This window comes from Mobula birostris, chromosome 1 (assembly GCF_030028105.1).
Source record: "Mobula birostris isolate sMobBir1 chromosome 1, sMobBir1.hap1, whole genome shotgun sequence".
Classification (NCBI taxonomy): Eukaryota; Metazoa; Chordata; class Chondrichthyes; order Myliobatiformes; family Myliobatidae; genus Mobula; species Mobula birostris.
Window position 1 is genome coordinate 236,228,931 of NC_092370.1, and position 18,417 is coordinate 236,247,347.

The 18,417-nt window shown below is 40.0% G+C and overlaps 1 protein-coding gene across 4 annotated transcripts in view; it reads right to left on the reverse strand.

The window, feature by feature from the left end:
• Positions 1-18,417, reverse strand: part of LOC140205944 (latent-transforming growth factor beta-binding protein 2-like) — a 496,450-nt gene that overhangs the window by 103,494 nt on the left and 374,539 nt on the right. For all 4 annotated transcript variants that reach the window (XM_072273854.1, XM_072273862.1, XM_072273844.1 and 1 more), the window contains one exon: positions 17,392-17,520. In XM_072273854.1, coding sequence (XP_072129955.1) covers positions 17,392-17,520 — 129 coding nt within the window. The remainder of the gene's footprint in view (positions 1-17,391; positions 17,521-18,417) is intronic.

Sequence of the window (18,417 nt, forward strand, 5' to 3'; positions counted from 1 at the left end):
TCTGTACCTCCTGTCCACCAGTCATCATCATTATGTGTCATGTTATATGACATGGGTGAACATGATCTTCCATCTGTTTTTAGTTTGGGAAGCTCTAATAAGCTCTTCAAATCTTTTTCCTATCCATCCCTTGATGTAACTCATGAATGTCATATGCTGTCAACTGCAACTTTTTCTTCCATCAATATTTCCTGTCACTGCAAAATGTTCAAGGTTCTCTTTCATCAGTACACTAGTAGCTGTGAGAAAATGGCAAGTGTTGGATGGTTTGATCTTTGCTGATACAGGTTGTCTTTTTGAGGCAGTGTCTCCTGTAGATACTACTGATGATGGGGAGGGATGTGCCTGTCCTGTATTGGACTGAGTCCATGACTCTCTGCAGCTTTAGTACCTGTGCATTTAAATTGCCATAGCAGACCATGATGAAGCCAGTCAGAATACCTTTAACAATACACCTGTAGAAGTTTGTTAGAGTATAACAACAAGCAGAACTCCTTTGGTCTCCTCAGGGAAGCACACCAGCATCTTTACTTTCTTATGATTGCATGTTATGATTGCTGGGCCTAGGACAGATCATCTGATATTAGCACCAAAGAATTTAAAGCTGCTACCTCTCTCAGCTGCTGCCATGCTTCCTTCGCTTGAAGCCAAAAATCAGCTTGTTAGTTTGCTGATGTCAAGCAAGAGGATAGGTGACATCTCTTGCTCCAGTAAGTTCATTCATCAACACCCGTGATTCAGATTTCAGATTTGAAGATAGCATTGAAGCTGTGCTTAGCCACACAGTCATGAGTGGATAAGCATGGTCATATTTCAATTAATGAAGAGTAGAAAGTAAAGAAACCATGAAAAAAAGAAAAAAGTACAATGGATGCTCTTTCTGGACTCCCAGATAAATAATTCCTATTTCTTCCTTGTTTACCTCTATTAGCAATTACCAGGTTCATTTCTGCCCTTCAATTCTCCATGCACAACTTCATTCTTCCAAAGCTTACTGTAAATCTCCCAGTACTTGTGCAAGGGTATCTGCTGTCATATACTGCACCTGGTGTGACCTTAATTTATCTTAAATTTGTACGCTCTTTTTCAGTCTCTTTTCACACAGGATTCAAATTTGGTTACAAGCTTATGTTACTTAGTCAAATAATTTTTTGAATGTTCATATGCACATTATCAACTGCATTACTCTCAACCAGTCTACTATCTTATTCACAATTTGTTCTTACAATTTTGTACTGTTTCTGGTTTGTTATTTTATGCTTGTCGAAGTGTACCTTTTTTGAAATAGATCCATACCACTATACCATTGATGTCTGGAAATTATTAGTCGCCAGTTTCCTTTCATAATTCATCTTTTCCTTCCAAATGACCATCTTGGTTTCCTCCTGCAAGTTTTTAAGAACTCCCCCAATCCTCTATCTTCCCACTAGCTCTGGTTTCCTTATGAAAGTCGCCAATTTCCTTTCATAGGATGCAGCAATGAGTTCAGACGTGCAAAGGCTCAATGATGTTAAAACCTTAGATATTAACATCCAAGCACAATTTTATTTGTTTTGGCTTTGGAGGGAAATGTGTTTTTACGATATATTTTGATGCCAAAACTTTATTTATTTTACACCATTTTAAAGATTGGGAGAGAATTATTTACTGGGAGAGAGTTAATGATATCAATGAATCTGCAGTACTATATAAAATTGTGCTTGGATGTTAATATCTAAGGTTTTAACATCATTGAGCCTTTGCATGTCTGAACTCATTGTTGCATCCTTAACCATCCAATGATTCTCCATCTAAGTAACTTAAATAATCATTAATCACTCACTATTGTTAGCCCTTTTGAGAAAGTGGCTCAATTGTTACACACTGAAATTCTATATTTATAAATCTCTTCAACAATATTTGTGTATCAAAGGAATGGTGATATTTGTTGAATATTTATAACTACATTCATTGATAAATATCTGCTGTGGATACATTCTTGTCTTCAGTGGCCTGAGTGTGCTACTTACTCATATTGCCTTGCAGCTACTAGTAAGCCTACAAAACACAGGAAAATAAAATAATAAGATGAAGTGCTTTGCAATCTGACTGTGACTTTTCCACGCATATTTCTTCAGTTTTCCACAAGTGGATCCAGTTAACACCAGTTGAGGTAGCACTTAGTTTCAATTGTAACAATTAAATTTTACAGTGTGGTATGATACACAAAATAATGTTTGGAGTCAGACATCCAAATTTCTATGAATACAACTTAAATCCATGAAACTGTAATAAAATAAAGAAGACACTGCCCCATATGCCTTCCCAGTTTATTTTATTTATCTTTAATGAATAAATTTCAGAATTGGCAATTGATAATTAGTTATCACCAAGATACTGTGAAATTCTATTTTACCGGCCAGCCGTACAGATCTTTCATAGCACGAGTTCAACGAGGTAGTGCAAGCAAAAAGCAATAACAGAATGCAGCCTAAAGTGTTACAATTACAGAAAGAGTTATTGCAAACCGACAATAAGGAGCAAGTGCCATGACAAGGTAGAAAGATGAAATCTTGACTTCACAATATCATACAAATGAATCACATAAAAATGGATCAGCCATGATGAAATGGCAGAGCAGACTCAGTGGGCCAAATGGCCTAATTCTGCTCCAATATCTAATGGACCTATGGTCTTGTACACAAGGTTGATTCAAGAATCTTATAATAGCAAGATAGGAGCTGTCCTTGAGCTTGGTGATGCAAGATTTCAAACTGCTGTATTTTCTGCCTGATGCAAGGAGAGAGAAGAGGGAATGTCTGGAATGAGAGAAGTCTTTGATTATGTTGGCCGCTTCTCTGAGGCAGCATGAAGTGCAGACATATTCCTTGGAGAGGAGTTTTGTTTTTGTGATGGGCTGAGCTGTATACAATTCTCTGCAATTTCTTGTGGTCTTGGGTAGAACAATTGTAATACCAAGCTGTGATGCATTCAGATAGGATGCTTTCCATGGTGTATCAATAGATGGTGAGGGTCAATGGGTACATGCCAAGTTTCCTTAGTCTTCTGAGGTGCACATTCTTGGCTGCAGCATCTACTTGGGTGGACCAAGACAAGCTATTGATAGAATTTTGGACATTGTTTTGTGCATCATACTGCACTGGAAAATATGTTGAAATGTAACATTTTGTTGGCAAATATGAAGTTGCTGGAGAGCAAGATTGAGGATCTGAGGGCAAGACTGCTGGTTCAAAGAGAACTGAAAGTGTGTTCCATTGTATGCTTGATTGTAACGTGGCTTTCTCCAGGCATGCCAGATACAGCGATCAAACCCATAGCCTTCTCAATTTACAGAATGGACCTAACTGCTGAGTCGGGAAAGGCAAAAGGATGAGGTGTGTGTTTTATGATAAACTCTCGTTGGTGCTCCGATGTGGTGGTTTGTTAAACTCTTATTTCCCTGAACTTGAACACCTAACAGTCAAATACCATCTGTTCTATTTACCGAGGGAGTTCTCCTCCGTAAACCTGACTGCAATTTACATACCACCAACAGCCGGCTATAATCAAGCGCCCGGGATATTATGTGAAACCGCCTTCAAACAAGGAATAGTCCATCCCAAAGCATTTCAAATCATAGTCGGAGACTTCAACCAGGCTTGTTTGAAGAAATCCCTACCTAATTACCATCAGCATATAACCTGTAGTCCCTGAGGTTCCAACATACTGGATTACTGTTATACTAAGATACGAAGTGCCTAACATCCCTTGCCCAGACTGCATTTTGGTAAACCAGATCATTTGGCTGGCCTTCTTCTGCATGCAAACAGGCAGAGGCTAAACAGCAAAGCTCCAGAGATTAGGACGACAAAGAGGTTGTCGCGAGAGGCAGAGGAATGGCTATGGGATTGCTTCGAGTCAGTGGACTGAGCCGTGTTCAAGCACACATCTAGGGTTCTGAATGAATACACCACTGTTGTCACGGACTTTATTAAAACAGCTGTAGGTGAGTGTGTCCCCAATAAATCATTCAGAGTCTTCCCAATTGGAAGCTCTGGATGAACCATGAGATCTGAAATCTGCTGAGAGCCAGATGAGAGTCTGGTTACCAGGAAAGTTACAAGAGGGCCAGGTACGATCTCTCTGAAGCAACTGGGGAGACAGAGGCGGAGAGGGTTAGCAACTTTAAGTTCTTCAGTGATCTTATTTTAGTGGACCTGTTCTGGGCCCAACACATAAGAGCAATTATGAAGGAAGCGTGGCAGCACCTCTACTTCCTTAAGAGTTTGCAGAGATTCAGCATGATATCTAAAACACTGACAAACTTCTATAGATGTGTGGTGGAGAGTATATTGACTGGCTGCATCACAGCCTGATATGGAAACACTAATGTCCTTGAACGGATAATTTCTACAAAAAGTAATGGATATGGCCCAGTCCATCACAAGTAAAGCTCTCCCCACCTTTGAGCACATCTACATGAACCACTATCACAGGAAAGTACCATCCATCATCAGGGACCCCCACCTCCCAGGATATGCTCTCTTCTCACTCCTGCCATCAGGAGGAAGGTGCAAGAGCCTTAGGTCTCGCACACCAGGTTAGGAGCAGTTAGTCCCCCTCAACCATCAGGATCTTGAACAAAGGGGATAACTTTACTCAATTTCACTTGCCCTATCATTGAAATGTTCCCACAACCAATGGACTCACTTTTAAGCACTCTTCATTTCAGCTTTTTTATATTTATTGCTTATTTATTTATATTATTGTTTCTTCTTTTTGCATTTGCAGTGTGTTGCCTTCTGCACTCCAGATGAAAGCCCTAGTTTGGCAGTCACTCATTGATTCTGTTACATAGTACTTACTATTCTAAAGATTTGTTGAGTATACCCACAGGAACATGAATCTCAGGGTTGTATATCGTGATGCATTTTGATAATAAATTTATTTTGAACTTTGATCTAAAAGTCAGTTTATTTTCTACTGCTCAAATATGATTCAGTTGAGTATATTAAATACCTTGTTTTCTAATCATCATACTTGAATTTTATGTTCCATCAGGTAGTTAACAAAGTGTAAGAATGTAAGAAATAGGAGAAGGAGGAGGCTAAACTGTTTATCACTTTTGGAGACAAGCCACCAAATTGCTAGGACTGCAATTCTGGGAAAAATACTAAATTCCAATTAGTTTATAAAAACTTTTCACTTGTCTACAGATTAGCAGATTATGACTTTCATGAAAAACTAACCATTTTAAAGTAAGTTTCAACCTAAAGCATATTTTTAAAAATTTCATAACTTGATAATTTCCATTGACAAAGATGTCCAAACAAAAGCCTGGAAATGTGACATAGTTTGAGGTGGAAAAATTATCTTGCTGTAACATAGTATCCAAGATATGATAACTTGGCTAATTGACAGTACACTCAGTGCACATACATCTAGCCAGAGAACTATCCAACATTGTTTATTCAAGGCGCTTCTGGCAATCTTTTCACTTCTAAAATTACATTACTTTAATTACCTCGTAAAATTGTAGAGTCTAAGCTGCTCTGAGCTAATGTTCTGTAATGGCAATGGATGCGTATCTGCTGTCCTCATTTATTGCAGAAAATACTGTTTTCTTTATAATCATATTTTTACTATAACCCTAAAGGTTTTACTAATTACATCAATTTTTTACTGAGGTTTAAAAGGGTCTGAAATTTTATTTCCACTCTATATACGTTGTAAGTTTCAAAGTTCAAAGTAAATTCATTATCAAAGTATGTACATGTAGGTACTAGAGATTAATTTTCTTGCAAGCATTCCCAGTAGAACAAAAAATACAATAGAAGCAATGAAAAACTACACAAATAGACTGACAAGCAATCAATGCGCAAAAAGAAAAACTGTGCAAGTACAAAAAATAAATAATTAAGTAAATAAATACTGAGAGTATGAGCTGTAAAGTCCTTAAAAGTGAGTCCATGGGTTGCATTCAGTAATCAGTTCAATTTTGTAGAAAGTGAAGTTATCCATCTTGGTTCAGAAGCCTGATGGTTGAGAGGTAAACTGTTCCTGAACTTGGTATATGGTAACTCCAGTACCTACTTCCTGGTGGTAGCAGCGAGAAGAGAGCATGACACACAAAATTCTGGAGGAACTCAGCAGGCCAGGCAGAATCTATGAAAAAGAGTAAACAGTCGCCATTTTGGGCCGAAATCATTCATCAGAAGAAAGCACGACCTGGATGGTAGGGGTCCTTGATAATGGATGTTGTTTTATTGCGACAGCACTCTTTGTAGATGTGCTCAAAGGTGAGGAGGAGTTTTCCTGTAATGGACTGGGCTGTATTCACCACTTTTTGTCGGCTAATACACAGAACACCACAGGCCTGGATGGAGGAACTCACTAGGTCGGTAGCATCAATAAAAATTATAAACAGTCAATGTTTTGGGCTGAGGTCTTTCAGCAGGACTGAAAAGTAAGGGGGAAGATGCCAAAATAAGAAGGTCAGGAGGGGAAGGAGAACAAGCTAGGTGGTGAGAGGTGAAGGCAGTTAGGAGGGGAGGGGGTAATGAAGTAAGAAGCTGGGAAGTGATAGGTGGAAAAGGCAAAGGGCCATTCCAACCTGAAAGTGCACAGAAGAAGAGGCTACGGATCGACATGTTGGAATACGAATGGGGACAGGAATTTAAATAGTTGGCTATCTGGAAATTCTGCTTTTTGTGGGTGGAGCGGAGGTGCTGACAAAGTGTTTCCCCAATCTACATCAAGTCTCACTAATGCAGAGGCTGCATCGAGAGCACTGGATACAACAGATAACCCCAAAAGTTTCGCAGGTCAGGTGTTGTCCCACCTGGAAGGACTGTTTGGGACTCTGAATGGAGGTGAAGGAAGAGATGAATGATTATGTGCAGCATTTTGGCCACTTGCAAGGATAAGTGCCATGATGAATATTAGTGGGGAGGGACGAATGGACAAGGGAATCATGGAGGAAGCGATACCAGTATACCAGTAGAAAGCAGAGAGTCGGTGGGGGGGGGAGGGAGTAAAGATGCACTTGGTGGTAGAATCCCATTGTAGATGGCAGACAGTGCAGAGAATGGTATGTCAGATGCGGAGGCTCATTGGGTGGTTAATGAGAACAAGAGGAACTCTATCCTGTTAAGGCAGCAGTAAGATGGACTTATCACCGATAACCAGGAAATGGAGACGATGCAGGTGTGGAGAAAGGGTAACTCTATTCTTTAAAGAAGGAGGATATTAGTTATGTCCCTGAAGACTTTCCTATTCTTGGGCATTGGCCATGATGCAACCAATCAGGGTACTCTCCGTTGTTCATCTATAGAAGTTTGTCGAAATTTTAGATGACATGCCAAATCTAGGCAAACCTATAAGAAAGTAGAGATGCTGCCATGCCTTCCTCGTAATGGCATTTATGTACTGGTCCTAGGGCAGATCCTCTGACATGATAATGCCCAGAAATTAAAAGTTACTGACCCTCTCTACCTCTGATCCCATAATGAACTCTGGCTCATAGACCTTCAATTTCTTCCTCCTGTAATCAACAATCAGCACTTTGTTTTTGCCGAAGTAGAATGAGATGTTGTTGTTATGGTACCACTCAATTAGATTTTCAAATCTCCCACCTATATGTCAATTCATCACCATCTTTGATTTGGCCAACAACAGTGGTGTCATCAGCAAATTTAAATGCAGTGTTGGAGTTATACTTAGCCTCACAGTCCTAAGTATAAAGCAAGCAGAGCAGGGCTAAACTCACAGCCTTGTGATGCACCTATGTTGATGGTGACTTTGGAGGAGGTGTTGTTGCCAATCCAAACAGACTGGGGTCTTCAAGTGAGGAAATCAAGTACCCAGTGGCAAAAGAAGATATCAAGGCTTAGGTCTTGGAGATTAGTGGTTAGTTTTGAGGGTATGATAGTGTTGAATGCAGAGAATATACTACATGAAGCTTAACCAATCCACAACAGCTTCTATGTTCAACTTGAACTATCTGCTGTCTATTCTTACCTAAATCTATCAGCACACAATCTCTATTCCCTACTCCTTCCCTTCAAATGCATCATTCCTATTCAGTACCATTGTTCCCTATATTAGCAAGTTTCATGTTCTCAAGATTCTTCTGAATTCCTTGGCATCTGGTTTATATAGATGCCCTCTAGTATTGCTCCCGCATAAATGGAAGTTTTCTTTGTGTATCACTCTATTGAAACCTATCAGCATGTTAAAAGCCTCTGTTAGGTATTGGTTTAACCACCTGTTGCCTAAGAAAGATATCAGGCTATTCATTTTTTCCTGATATGTATTCTTTCAAATTTGTGGCTTTGCACTCACTCTATTGGCCGTTTTCTTTTTATAATATGGCAACTAGGACTGTGCAGAGTATTCCAAGGGAGCTCTAACCAAAATTCCATAAGATTTAACACAACTTACCCACTTTTATTTTGAACCCTCTAGCAACAAAACCAAACGCTTGGTTTAGATCATAAGACCATAAGCTATAGGAGCAGAATTAAGTCATTTGGCCCATCGAGTCTGCCCTGCCATTTCATCATGGTTGAGCCATTTTTCCTCTCATCCCCAATCTCCTGCCATATAACCATATCCTTTCATTCACTGACCAATCAAGAATCTATCAAACTCTGCCTTAAATATACATAAAGACTTGGACTCCACAGCTGCCAGTGGCAATGAATTGCACAGATTCACCACTTGCTAGCTAATGAGATGTCCTCATCTCCATTCTAAGAGGACAGCCCTCTATTGTGAGGCTGTGTCCTCTGGTCTTAGACTCTCCCAATCTCCCATCCTCTCCACATCCACTCTATCAAAGCCTTTCACCATATGGTAGGTTTCAATGAGGTCACCATTCTTTCTTCTGAATTCCAGCAAACACAGGCTCAGAGCCATTAAACGTTCTTCATATGACAAACCGTTTAATCCTGGAAACATTTTTGTGAATCTCCATTGAACGCTCTCCAATTTCAGCACATCCTTTTTAAGATAAGGGGCTCAAAACTGCTTACAATACTCCCAGTGAGGCCTCAACAGTGCTTTATAAAGTCTCAACATTCCATCCCTCCTTTTATATTCTAGTGCAATAAATTGAAATAAATGCTAACATCACGTTTGCCTTCCTCACCGCAGACTCAACCTACAAATTAATCTTTAGGGAATCCTGCACAAGGACTTCAAAATCCAGTTGCGCCTCAGATTTTTGTATTTTCTCTCCATTTAGAAAATAATCAACCTTTTCATTTATTCTACCAAAGTGCATGACCATACGCTTCCCAACACTGTATTCCATCTGTTACTTCTTTGCCCATTCTCCTAATCTAAGTCCATCTACTTCCTCAAAACTGCTTGAGCCTCCACCTATCTTCATATTGTCTGTAAACTTTGCAACAAAGCCATCAATTCCATCATCAAAATCATTGACATATAACGTAAAAAAATTCGGTCCCAACAAAGACTCCTATAGTTCACAACTAGCCACCAGCAGCCAACCAGAAAAAGCTCCCTTTATTCCCTCTTCTGTCAATCGGCCACTGCTTTATCCATGCTTTCCTGTAATAACATAGGATCATAGCTTGTTAAGCAGCCTCATGTATGGCACTCTGTCAAAGGCCTTCTGAAAAGCCAAGTACTCAATGTCAAGCGATGCTGCTTTGTCAATACAACTTGTTATTTCTTCATAGAATTCCAACAGAATTGTCAAGCTAGATATTTCCTTGAAGAAACCATGCCAACTACTGCCTATTTTTATCATGTGCCTCTAATTACCATGAGAACTCATCCTTAAAATCTTCCCAACCACTGAGGTTGGACTAACTGGCCTATAGTTTCTTTTTTTCTTCCTTTCTCCCTTCCTGAAGAGTGGAGTAACAATTGCAATTTTCCAGTCTTCCAGAACCATTCCAGAATGTAGTGATTCTTGAAAGATCACCACTAATGCCTTCACAATCTCTTCAGCCAGCTTTTTCAGAACCCTGGTGTGTACACCATCCAGTCCAGGTGACTTATTTACCTTCACACCTTTCTGCTTTCCAAAAATCTTCACCCTAGTAATGGTAATGTCACACACTTCAGGACCCCTGACACTTGGAACTTCCAGCATAGTGCTACTGTCTTCCACAGTGAAGAATGATGAAAAATACTTATTCAGTTCGTGTGCCATTTCCTTGTCCCCCATTACTGCCTCTCCAGCATTGTATTCCAGCAGTCCAATATCCACTCTTTTCTCTTTTTTTACACTTTATGTATCTGGAGAAACTTTGCTATCCTCTTTAATATTATTGGCTAACTTACTTGGATATTCTATCTTTACCTTCTTAATGATTTTTCTAGTTGTCTTCTGTTGGTATTTAAAATCTTTCTAATCTTCTAACTTCCCACTTATTTTGCTCTATTATTTGCCCTCTCTTTGGCTTTTATGTTGGCATTGACTTCCCTTGTTAGCCATGGTTGTGTCATCTTACCTTTAGAATACTTCCTTTTTGGGATGTATATATCCTATGTCTTCTGAATTGCTTCCAGATTTTCCAGCCATTGCTGCTGTGCCATCATCCTTGTCAGTGTTCTTTTCTAATAAATTCTGGCCAAATCCTCTCTCAAGCCTCTTTAATTCCCTTTACTCCACTGTAATAGTGATACATCTGTCTTTAGTTTCTCCTCAAATTTCGGGGTGAAGACCATTATATTATGATCACTTGCCCCTAAGAGCTTTTTTTTTTTACCTTAAGTTCTCAAATCAATTCTGGTTCATTGCACAACTCCCAATCTAGAATAGCTCATCCCCTGGTGGACTCAACCCCAAGTTGCTCTAAAAAGCCATCTCATAAGCGTTCTGGAGATCCACCCTCTTGGAGTCCCACACCAACTTGATTTTCCCAATCTACCTTCATATTGAAATCCCCCATGACTATTGTAACATTGCTCTTTTGGCATGCATTTTTTTATGTCCCATTTTAACTTGCAGACAATGTACTTCCTACTGTTTGGGGGACTGTATATACCTCCCTTCAAGGTCTTTTTACCCTTGCAGTTCCTTAGCTGTATCCACAACACCTTCCGACCCTATGTCATCTCTTCCAATGACTTAATTTAATTTTTTACCAACAGAGCCATGCCAGCCCCTTTGCCTTCCTGCCTATCCTTTCAAAACAATGTGTAACCTTGGACATTATGCTTCTAGCTATACTCTTCCTTTAGCCATGATTCAGTGATGCCTGCAACATCATATATGCCAATCTGTAACTGTGCTGCAAGTTCACCTTATTTCGTATACTGTGCACATTCAAATGTACCACCTTTATTCCTGTATTCACCCTTTTCAGTTTTGTCCACCTTTTACATTGCAACTCATCTCATTAACTGCAACTTTGCCCTATCATCAGCTTCTCCTTGTTAGCAGTTTCACTACACATTGCCTCTGTTTGTAACCCACCTACCTCATCTTCAGCACGCCCACTCTGGTTCCCATCCCTCTGCCAAATTAGTTTAAACCCACTCGGACAACTCTGGTCAACCTGCCTCCAAGGATATTGGACCCCCTCTGGTTCAGGTGTATCCTGTCCCATTTGTATAGGTCATACCTTCCCTAGAAGAGATCCCAATGATCCATACATCTAAACCCCTTCCCCTGCCCCAGTTCCTCAGCCATACATTCACCTGCCAGATCATCCCATTCTTAACCTCATTGGTACATGACACAGGCAGCAATCCAGAGATTACTACCCTGGAGATCCTGTTTCTCAGCTATCTACCTAGCTCCCTAAAATCTCTCTTCAGGACCTCCTCACCTTGTCAACCTATGTCACTGGTGCCATTACGTACCAAGACTTCTGGCTGCTCACACTCACACTTGAAAATGCCATGGACACAATCCGAGACATCTCTGATCCTGACGCTAGGGAGGCAACATACCATCTGTGTGTCTCTATTACACTCACAGAAACTCGTCTCTATTCCTCTGACTGAAGAATCTCATATCAACACTGTAGTCCTCTTCACCTCTATACTCTTCTGAACCATAGTAACTTACTCAGTACCAGCAACCCAGTCACTATGGCTCCCCCCAAGCAATAGTATCTAAAATTATATACTTATTATTGAGGGGAACAGCCTTAGGTGTACACTGCACTGGCTGTGTCTTTCCCCTACTTCTCTTGACTGTCACCCAGTTACCTGTCTCCTGCAACTTTGGGGTGAGTACCTCCCTGTAGCTGCTATCTATCACCTCCTCATTCTCCCGTATGAGTCGAAGGTCATCGAGCTGCATCTCCAGTTCCTTAACATGTGCTCTTAGGACCAGTAGCTTGGTACACTTGGTGCAGATGTGTTTACCTTCAGTCTCCCAGACTTCCCACGTCCCACACATGGTACAAAACACTGCCCCTGGAGCCATTCCCACTATATTATGCACAAGCAGGTGAGGAATAAACAAATATGAATACAGAGAGAGTAACTTACAAGATAATCTATTTCACCCAAACCTGATCTTGCCTAAGCCACCCTAAAGACCAGCACACTCACAAGAATGGCCGGTCTGCTTGCACCTGCGTTACTTGTTTTTCCTCTTTCTAATGAATCCCTCTTGTTGATTGGTTGCTCAGCAACTCAGAGAAGCTCTTTTCACGCTCCCCTGGTGTGGACTGTCCAACTCAGAGAAACCTGGCTCGAAGCTCTGCTTTTTAAATCTTGAATGTGGACCTGACTGAAAGATAGCTCTTTTTACACAATACCTCTTGCTGACCTGTCGCTCCTCAACTCAAGAGAAACCACTGCGAAACTCTGCCTTTGAAATCGTGATTGCTATCCGGATTAAAAAGTAACTCTTTTTATGCATGCCTGGTACGGATTGTTCAACTTTTGTGACCTTGCTAATCTATTCTATTTAAACCATGTCAAATTCAACTTTTTTCAAATCTGTTGACCACATTTTTGTTCTTTTCCATGATTATCACTGAGTCTATTGTGATATTCACACTAGTACCGGGGTACTTGCCTACTTTCACTTCTCGATGGATCCGGTTCATTCTTTACTATTAGATTGAATAGCGAATTCCCCATTAATGAATTCTCTACAAATTGGGTTAGACTGGATTCCTATACACCTTATAGGAATTTTACTTCCTTATTCCTGTTGTCCATTTAAAAATGATGCAGTTGACTTTCTTGAATTTTTCTCCATATTTCACTTGCCACACAATTTTCTTTATTAAATCATCTGCAGGATGCAGCAATTAGTGTCAATGATCCTTTTTAGATTTTATCTGGATCAATATGGATTCTATTTTTGCTTTCATTATAGTTGCTAATAAATAGTATTATTTCACCTACTCTTCATCCTTTCTCCTTTTCCTAAATGGATTGCATTCAGAAGCTAGTATACTTCAGTTCAAGGGGTCAACTGAAATTGTGTGCTAACAGTAATGCAGTCGATTGGGTCAAAAAGTTAATCAAACTTAACATTTGGAAAGATGAGAAGGAAAAAGACCAGAAGAAAATGGTGCGTTACCTAAATTCATAAGAAAAATATTAAAAATGTAAGGTAGTAATGAAGAAATATGAAAATAGTGAAGCAAAACACATATTAAATCAATGTTACTGAAAGAGCAATTAAGCCAATCTATTTAGATCCATTCCAAATATATACAATCTTGTTTCAGACTTCTGGCTGAACTTGCTAAGAAAATATTCTTTTTCTATTAGAAGACAGGGTGGTCTATATTAGAACAGCAGCTACTGGAGGTAAATCGATTTTAAGGAATCAAACAAGTCTGTTTTATATGATAAAGACTGATTTTTCATTTTCAAAGATATCTTTTTTTTACTTAATACATGAGAAATGCAAGCTGGCATGGGAAATCAATGCTCATGGATGATCTAACCCAGACTTCAACTCTATTTTTCTACTTATTCTTTGTAATTGTTGAGCATATTATAGTTTAAAAAATACTTTGCGTCAGCCTTCCTACACTCAACAACTCAAACTTTATAGGTTTCTGGGGTAAATAATTCTAAAGATTCACAATCCAAGAAGTAGGATTCCCTCTTTGCCATAAGGTTGATCCCTTACATTGAAACAATGTCCCCTGTTCTAGATTCTGGTATGAAGAAAAATTTACACTCCCAAGGTTACAGTAACCTCTCTGTACTGTCTCTAGTGTAAATTCATCTTCATTAAATAAAGAAACCCAAACAGTTTGTAGTGGGTCACCCACCACCTCACTACCATCCACATTCAGCACATAATTCTTCATAACTTCCACCATCTCCAACAGGATCCCATCACCAAGCATATCTTTCCCATTCCCCCCCCCCTACACTTTCTGTAGGAATCGCTCCCTACGCAACTCACCTGCCTGTTTGTCCCACCACACTGATCTCCCTGCTAGCACTTATCCTTGCAAGCAGAACAAGTGCTACACCTGCCCCTCCACCTCCTCCATCACTACCATTCAGTACCTCAAACAGTCCTTCCAGGTGAGGCAACACTTCACCTGCAAGTCTGCGGGAGTCATCTACTGTATCCAGTGCTCCCGGTGTGGCCTCCTGTATATCAGTGAGACCCGCCATAGATTGGGGGACAGTTTCGCCAAGCACCTTTACTCTATCTGAAACAAAAAGTGGGATCTCCCGGTGGCCACCCATTCCAATTTTACTTCCCATCCCCATTCTGACATGACCTTTTCTACTGCCAGGATGAGACTACAATCAGGATGGAGGAGCAACACTTTATATTCCGTCTGGGTAGCCTCCAACCTGATGGCATGAACACCAATTTCTCGAACTTCTGGTAAATGCCACACCTCCCCCTTCACCATTCCCCATTCCCCTTTCTCACTTTATCTTCTAACTTGCCCATTATCTTCTGCTGGTGCTCCTCCCCCTTTCCTTTCCTTCCATGGTCTTCTGTCCTCTATCAGACTCAATTTCTCCAGCCCTTTATCTTGTTCACCAATCAACTTCCCAGTTCTTTACTTCATCCCCTCCCCTTTTCCTGCTTTCACCTATCACCTGCCCTCTTGTGCTTCCTCCTTCCCACCCCCACCTTCCCACTCTGACCTCTCCCCTTCCTTTCCAGTCCAGCTGAAGGGGCTCAACCCAAAACGTCAACTGTTTACTCTTTTCTATAGATGCTGCCTGGCCTGTTGATTTCCTCCAGCATTGTGTGTGTGTTGCTGTTGACATAGACGTCAAACAACAATAGAACCTCTGAAGCACACCATTAGTCATGGCCCCCCAGTTTGAGAAACAACCTCCCACTGTCACTCTCTGTTTCCACCCTTTCCCTTTGCAGTCCTTCATAAATAAAAGCACAACATTTGCCACCTTCCAGTCTTCCAGCACCTCACCCATGATTAACAATGATGCAAATATCTCAACTAGGGCACTTCCAGATTCTTCTCTACATCTGCACAGCATGCATTAAGATACTTGGTAAGGCTCCAGAGATTGCCTATCTTCATACATTTTTAGATGTCCAACACATCCAATACTGTATGCAGACTATCTGCAAGATATTCTCATTAACTATAACTAGTTCCAAAGTCATCATGTCATGTCTCACCGATTTTTATCAATGCACCATATGGAACATCTTATCTGGATGCATCACAGCTTGGTATGGCAACTGCTCAGCACAGGACTGCAAAAACTGCAGAGAATCACAGACACAACTCAACATACTATGGGAAGTGGCTTCCCTTCCATGGACTCTGTCTCTATTTCTTATGGCTCCAGTAAAGCAGCCAGCATAATCGGAGAACCTACCCACTCAGATATTCTCTTTTCCTTCCTTGTCATTGCAGCAGAACATACAAAACCCTAAAAGCATACACAGGCTCAAAGTCAGCTTCTTTTGATGGGCCAAATAGCCTAGCTCTGCTGCTATATCTTATGGTCTATCCTGTAAATTTAATATATTGAATGGACTCTTGAACTCGTGATCTACTCCATTGTGACGGTGCACATTACTAAACACCTGCACTGCACTTTTGCTGTACTGTACCATTTTATTCTGCAGTCTGTTATACCTTGTACTACCTCAATGCACTGTTGTAATGACATTTTTCACTGTAACTCAGTACATGTGACAACAATAAACCAATTTACCCATTTATTTAAAGGTAAAACCAGAGGATAAACATTCATTGAGATCCTTGCCCATCTCCTGTGACTCCATACATAGATATCCACTTCGTCTCCAAGGGGTCCCAAATTACTCTTTTTTTGTTTAATGCATTTAATTCATTAAGAATCTGTTAGATTCTCCTTAATCTTCTAAATATATCCCATGTCTCCTTTTTCGCTTTGCTGATTTCCATCTAGAGAATACTCCTGCATCCCCTATACACATCCAGGGCTTCACATCTTCCCATGCTTCTTTTTACCAGACCAAGATCTCAATATCTCTTGTCATTGAGGGTTCCTTACCCCTGCTAGCCTTGCCCTTCACTCTCAACAGGAACATTGCAAGCTTGATTTTACTTTTAAAAGCCTTCCACTTGACAGAGATCTCTTTACCTGCAAGCAACCAGCTCCAATAAATCTTTGCCAGCTTGTATCTAATACCATCAAAATTGACCTGGCCCCAACTTAGAACTTTGAAAATGTGGACCAGTCATCGCTCTCCATAACTAGTTTTAAAAATAATAGAAATATGGCTACTGGTTCCAAAGTGCTCTCCCACTTTAACGTCTGCCACTTTCCCTATTACCAAAGAGTAGAACAAGCTTTGTTTTTGCCCTGGTAGGGCAGGATCAAATGCATTATCACTGAATTATGTGATGTGATATATGTTGCTTGGTTTTCTATATATTGCTTGAGGGAAATTTCCTGAACATACTGATAAATTCCATCCCCGTTAAATTCTTAACACTATGGCAGTCCCAATCAATGTTAAGATAGTTTAAATCCCCAGCTGTGACAAACCTATTAGTCTTACAGCTCTCCACAATCTTCCGGCATTTTTGTTCCTCTAATTCGTGTTGATTCTTTTGGCCCTATAGTAGAACCCCAGCAAGGTGACCATCCTCTTCTTATTTCTCAGCTCCATCTACAAAGCTTCACTGGATGATTCCTCATTAATTTTATTTCTGACTATTACTGTGATATTTCCCCAAATCAAAAATTAATTTCATCTTGATTGTCAAACTACTTCTCACTGCTGCATTACCCACATCCTTATCAACAGGGTGACAATACAGGAGATGGAATATTTAGCTTCTAAAATACCAAATACACCTAGTCAGTATCACCTAGCACTGCTCCTCCACCCTCCCCTCTTCTTGATTACCAAAACAGCCAAAAAAACTTGTTCAACATTCAGTTAGTTTACGAATCATGTATATTACATTTAGTAGGCATTTTAGTAGCAGACACTGACATAGGTCTTACCTTCACAGCCTGTTCCATCAGGAGTAGTGGTATAGCCCTGAGCACAAAGGCAGTAATAAGAGCCTCCTTCATTGTTTATACATTCTCCATTGGGTCCACAAATATCCTTAGTCAAGCATTCATTAATATCTGTGGAGCATAATGTAGTAGGTGTAACAGTACAGGGGAGTTCAGAAGCAAAAAGAGCTGAAAAGACCCTCAAAATTGACTAAATTGAAATGGTTCATTACACATTACAAACCTACTATTAATCGCTTTAAACTAAATAGGTGAGGGAAGGGATTTGGTAAGGTGAAACTAAGGTGAGTTACAGTGAAAGGATCAGCAAATACTCAAGGGTAGTCATAATCATAGACACTATAGCTTACCATTCTCAGATGGTAGACTTACTTTTGTAGTTCCCACTCATTTTTTTTGCCCACTTTCTTTAATAAAGGTACAAACTTCAACATTCAAAAATAAAGGTACAACATCCATTATCAGCACCTCACCCCGGCTAACAATGATACAGAATAGATTATGATAACCAGAGTATGTCTAAGTACACAAAAAAATAAAATTACATCAGCACTTAGAGTCAGAGTTGAGAAAATGATAAAGAAAAACTAAAACTGCAGGTGACTTATCTCAATTGAGGAATTGACGACACAAACAGAAATCCCGTACACCCTAAATGCTTACAACTTCGCTGGGACATAACTACAGATTGTCCAGACAATTGAATATCATACACCAATGCACTCTCAATTTTTTATGTATGTTACAAAGTATAATAATAAAGTTTTCATTGAACTAGGTAGGATTAAAAGGAACATTGGAAACAAGCCTGCGGAAAGTTTCAAAGAAGTGTGGGCAACAAATCCACTCGAGTTTAAAGGGAGTGTGGTACAAGGATCAAAGGAAGTGTGTGAAATGTGGGGAATGGAACATGGGATCATGGACCTCAGATGTGAAAATGAGTTTGAGAATAGGGCTCCAATATGTAAAGAGTGAATAAAACCCTGTGAGTTTTTTTAAAACAAAGCA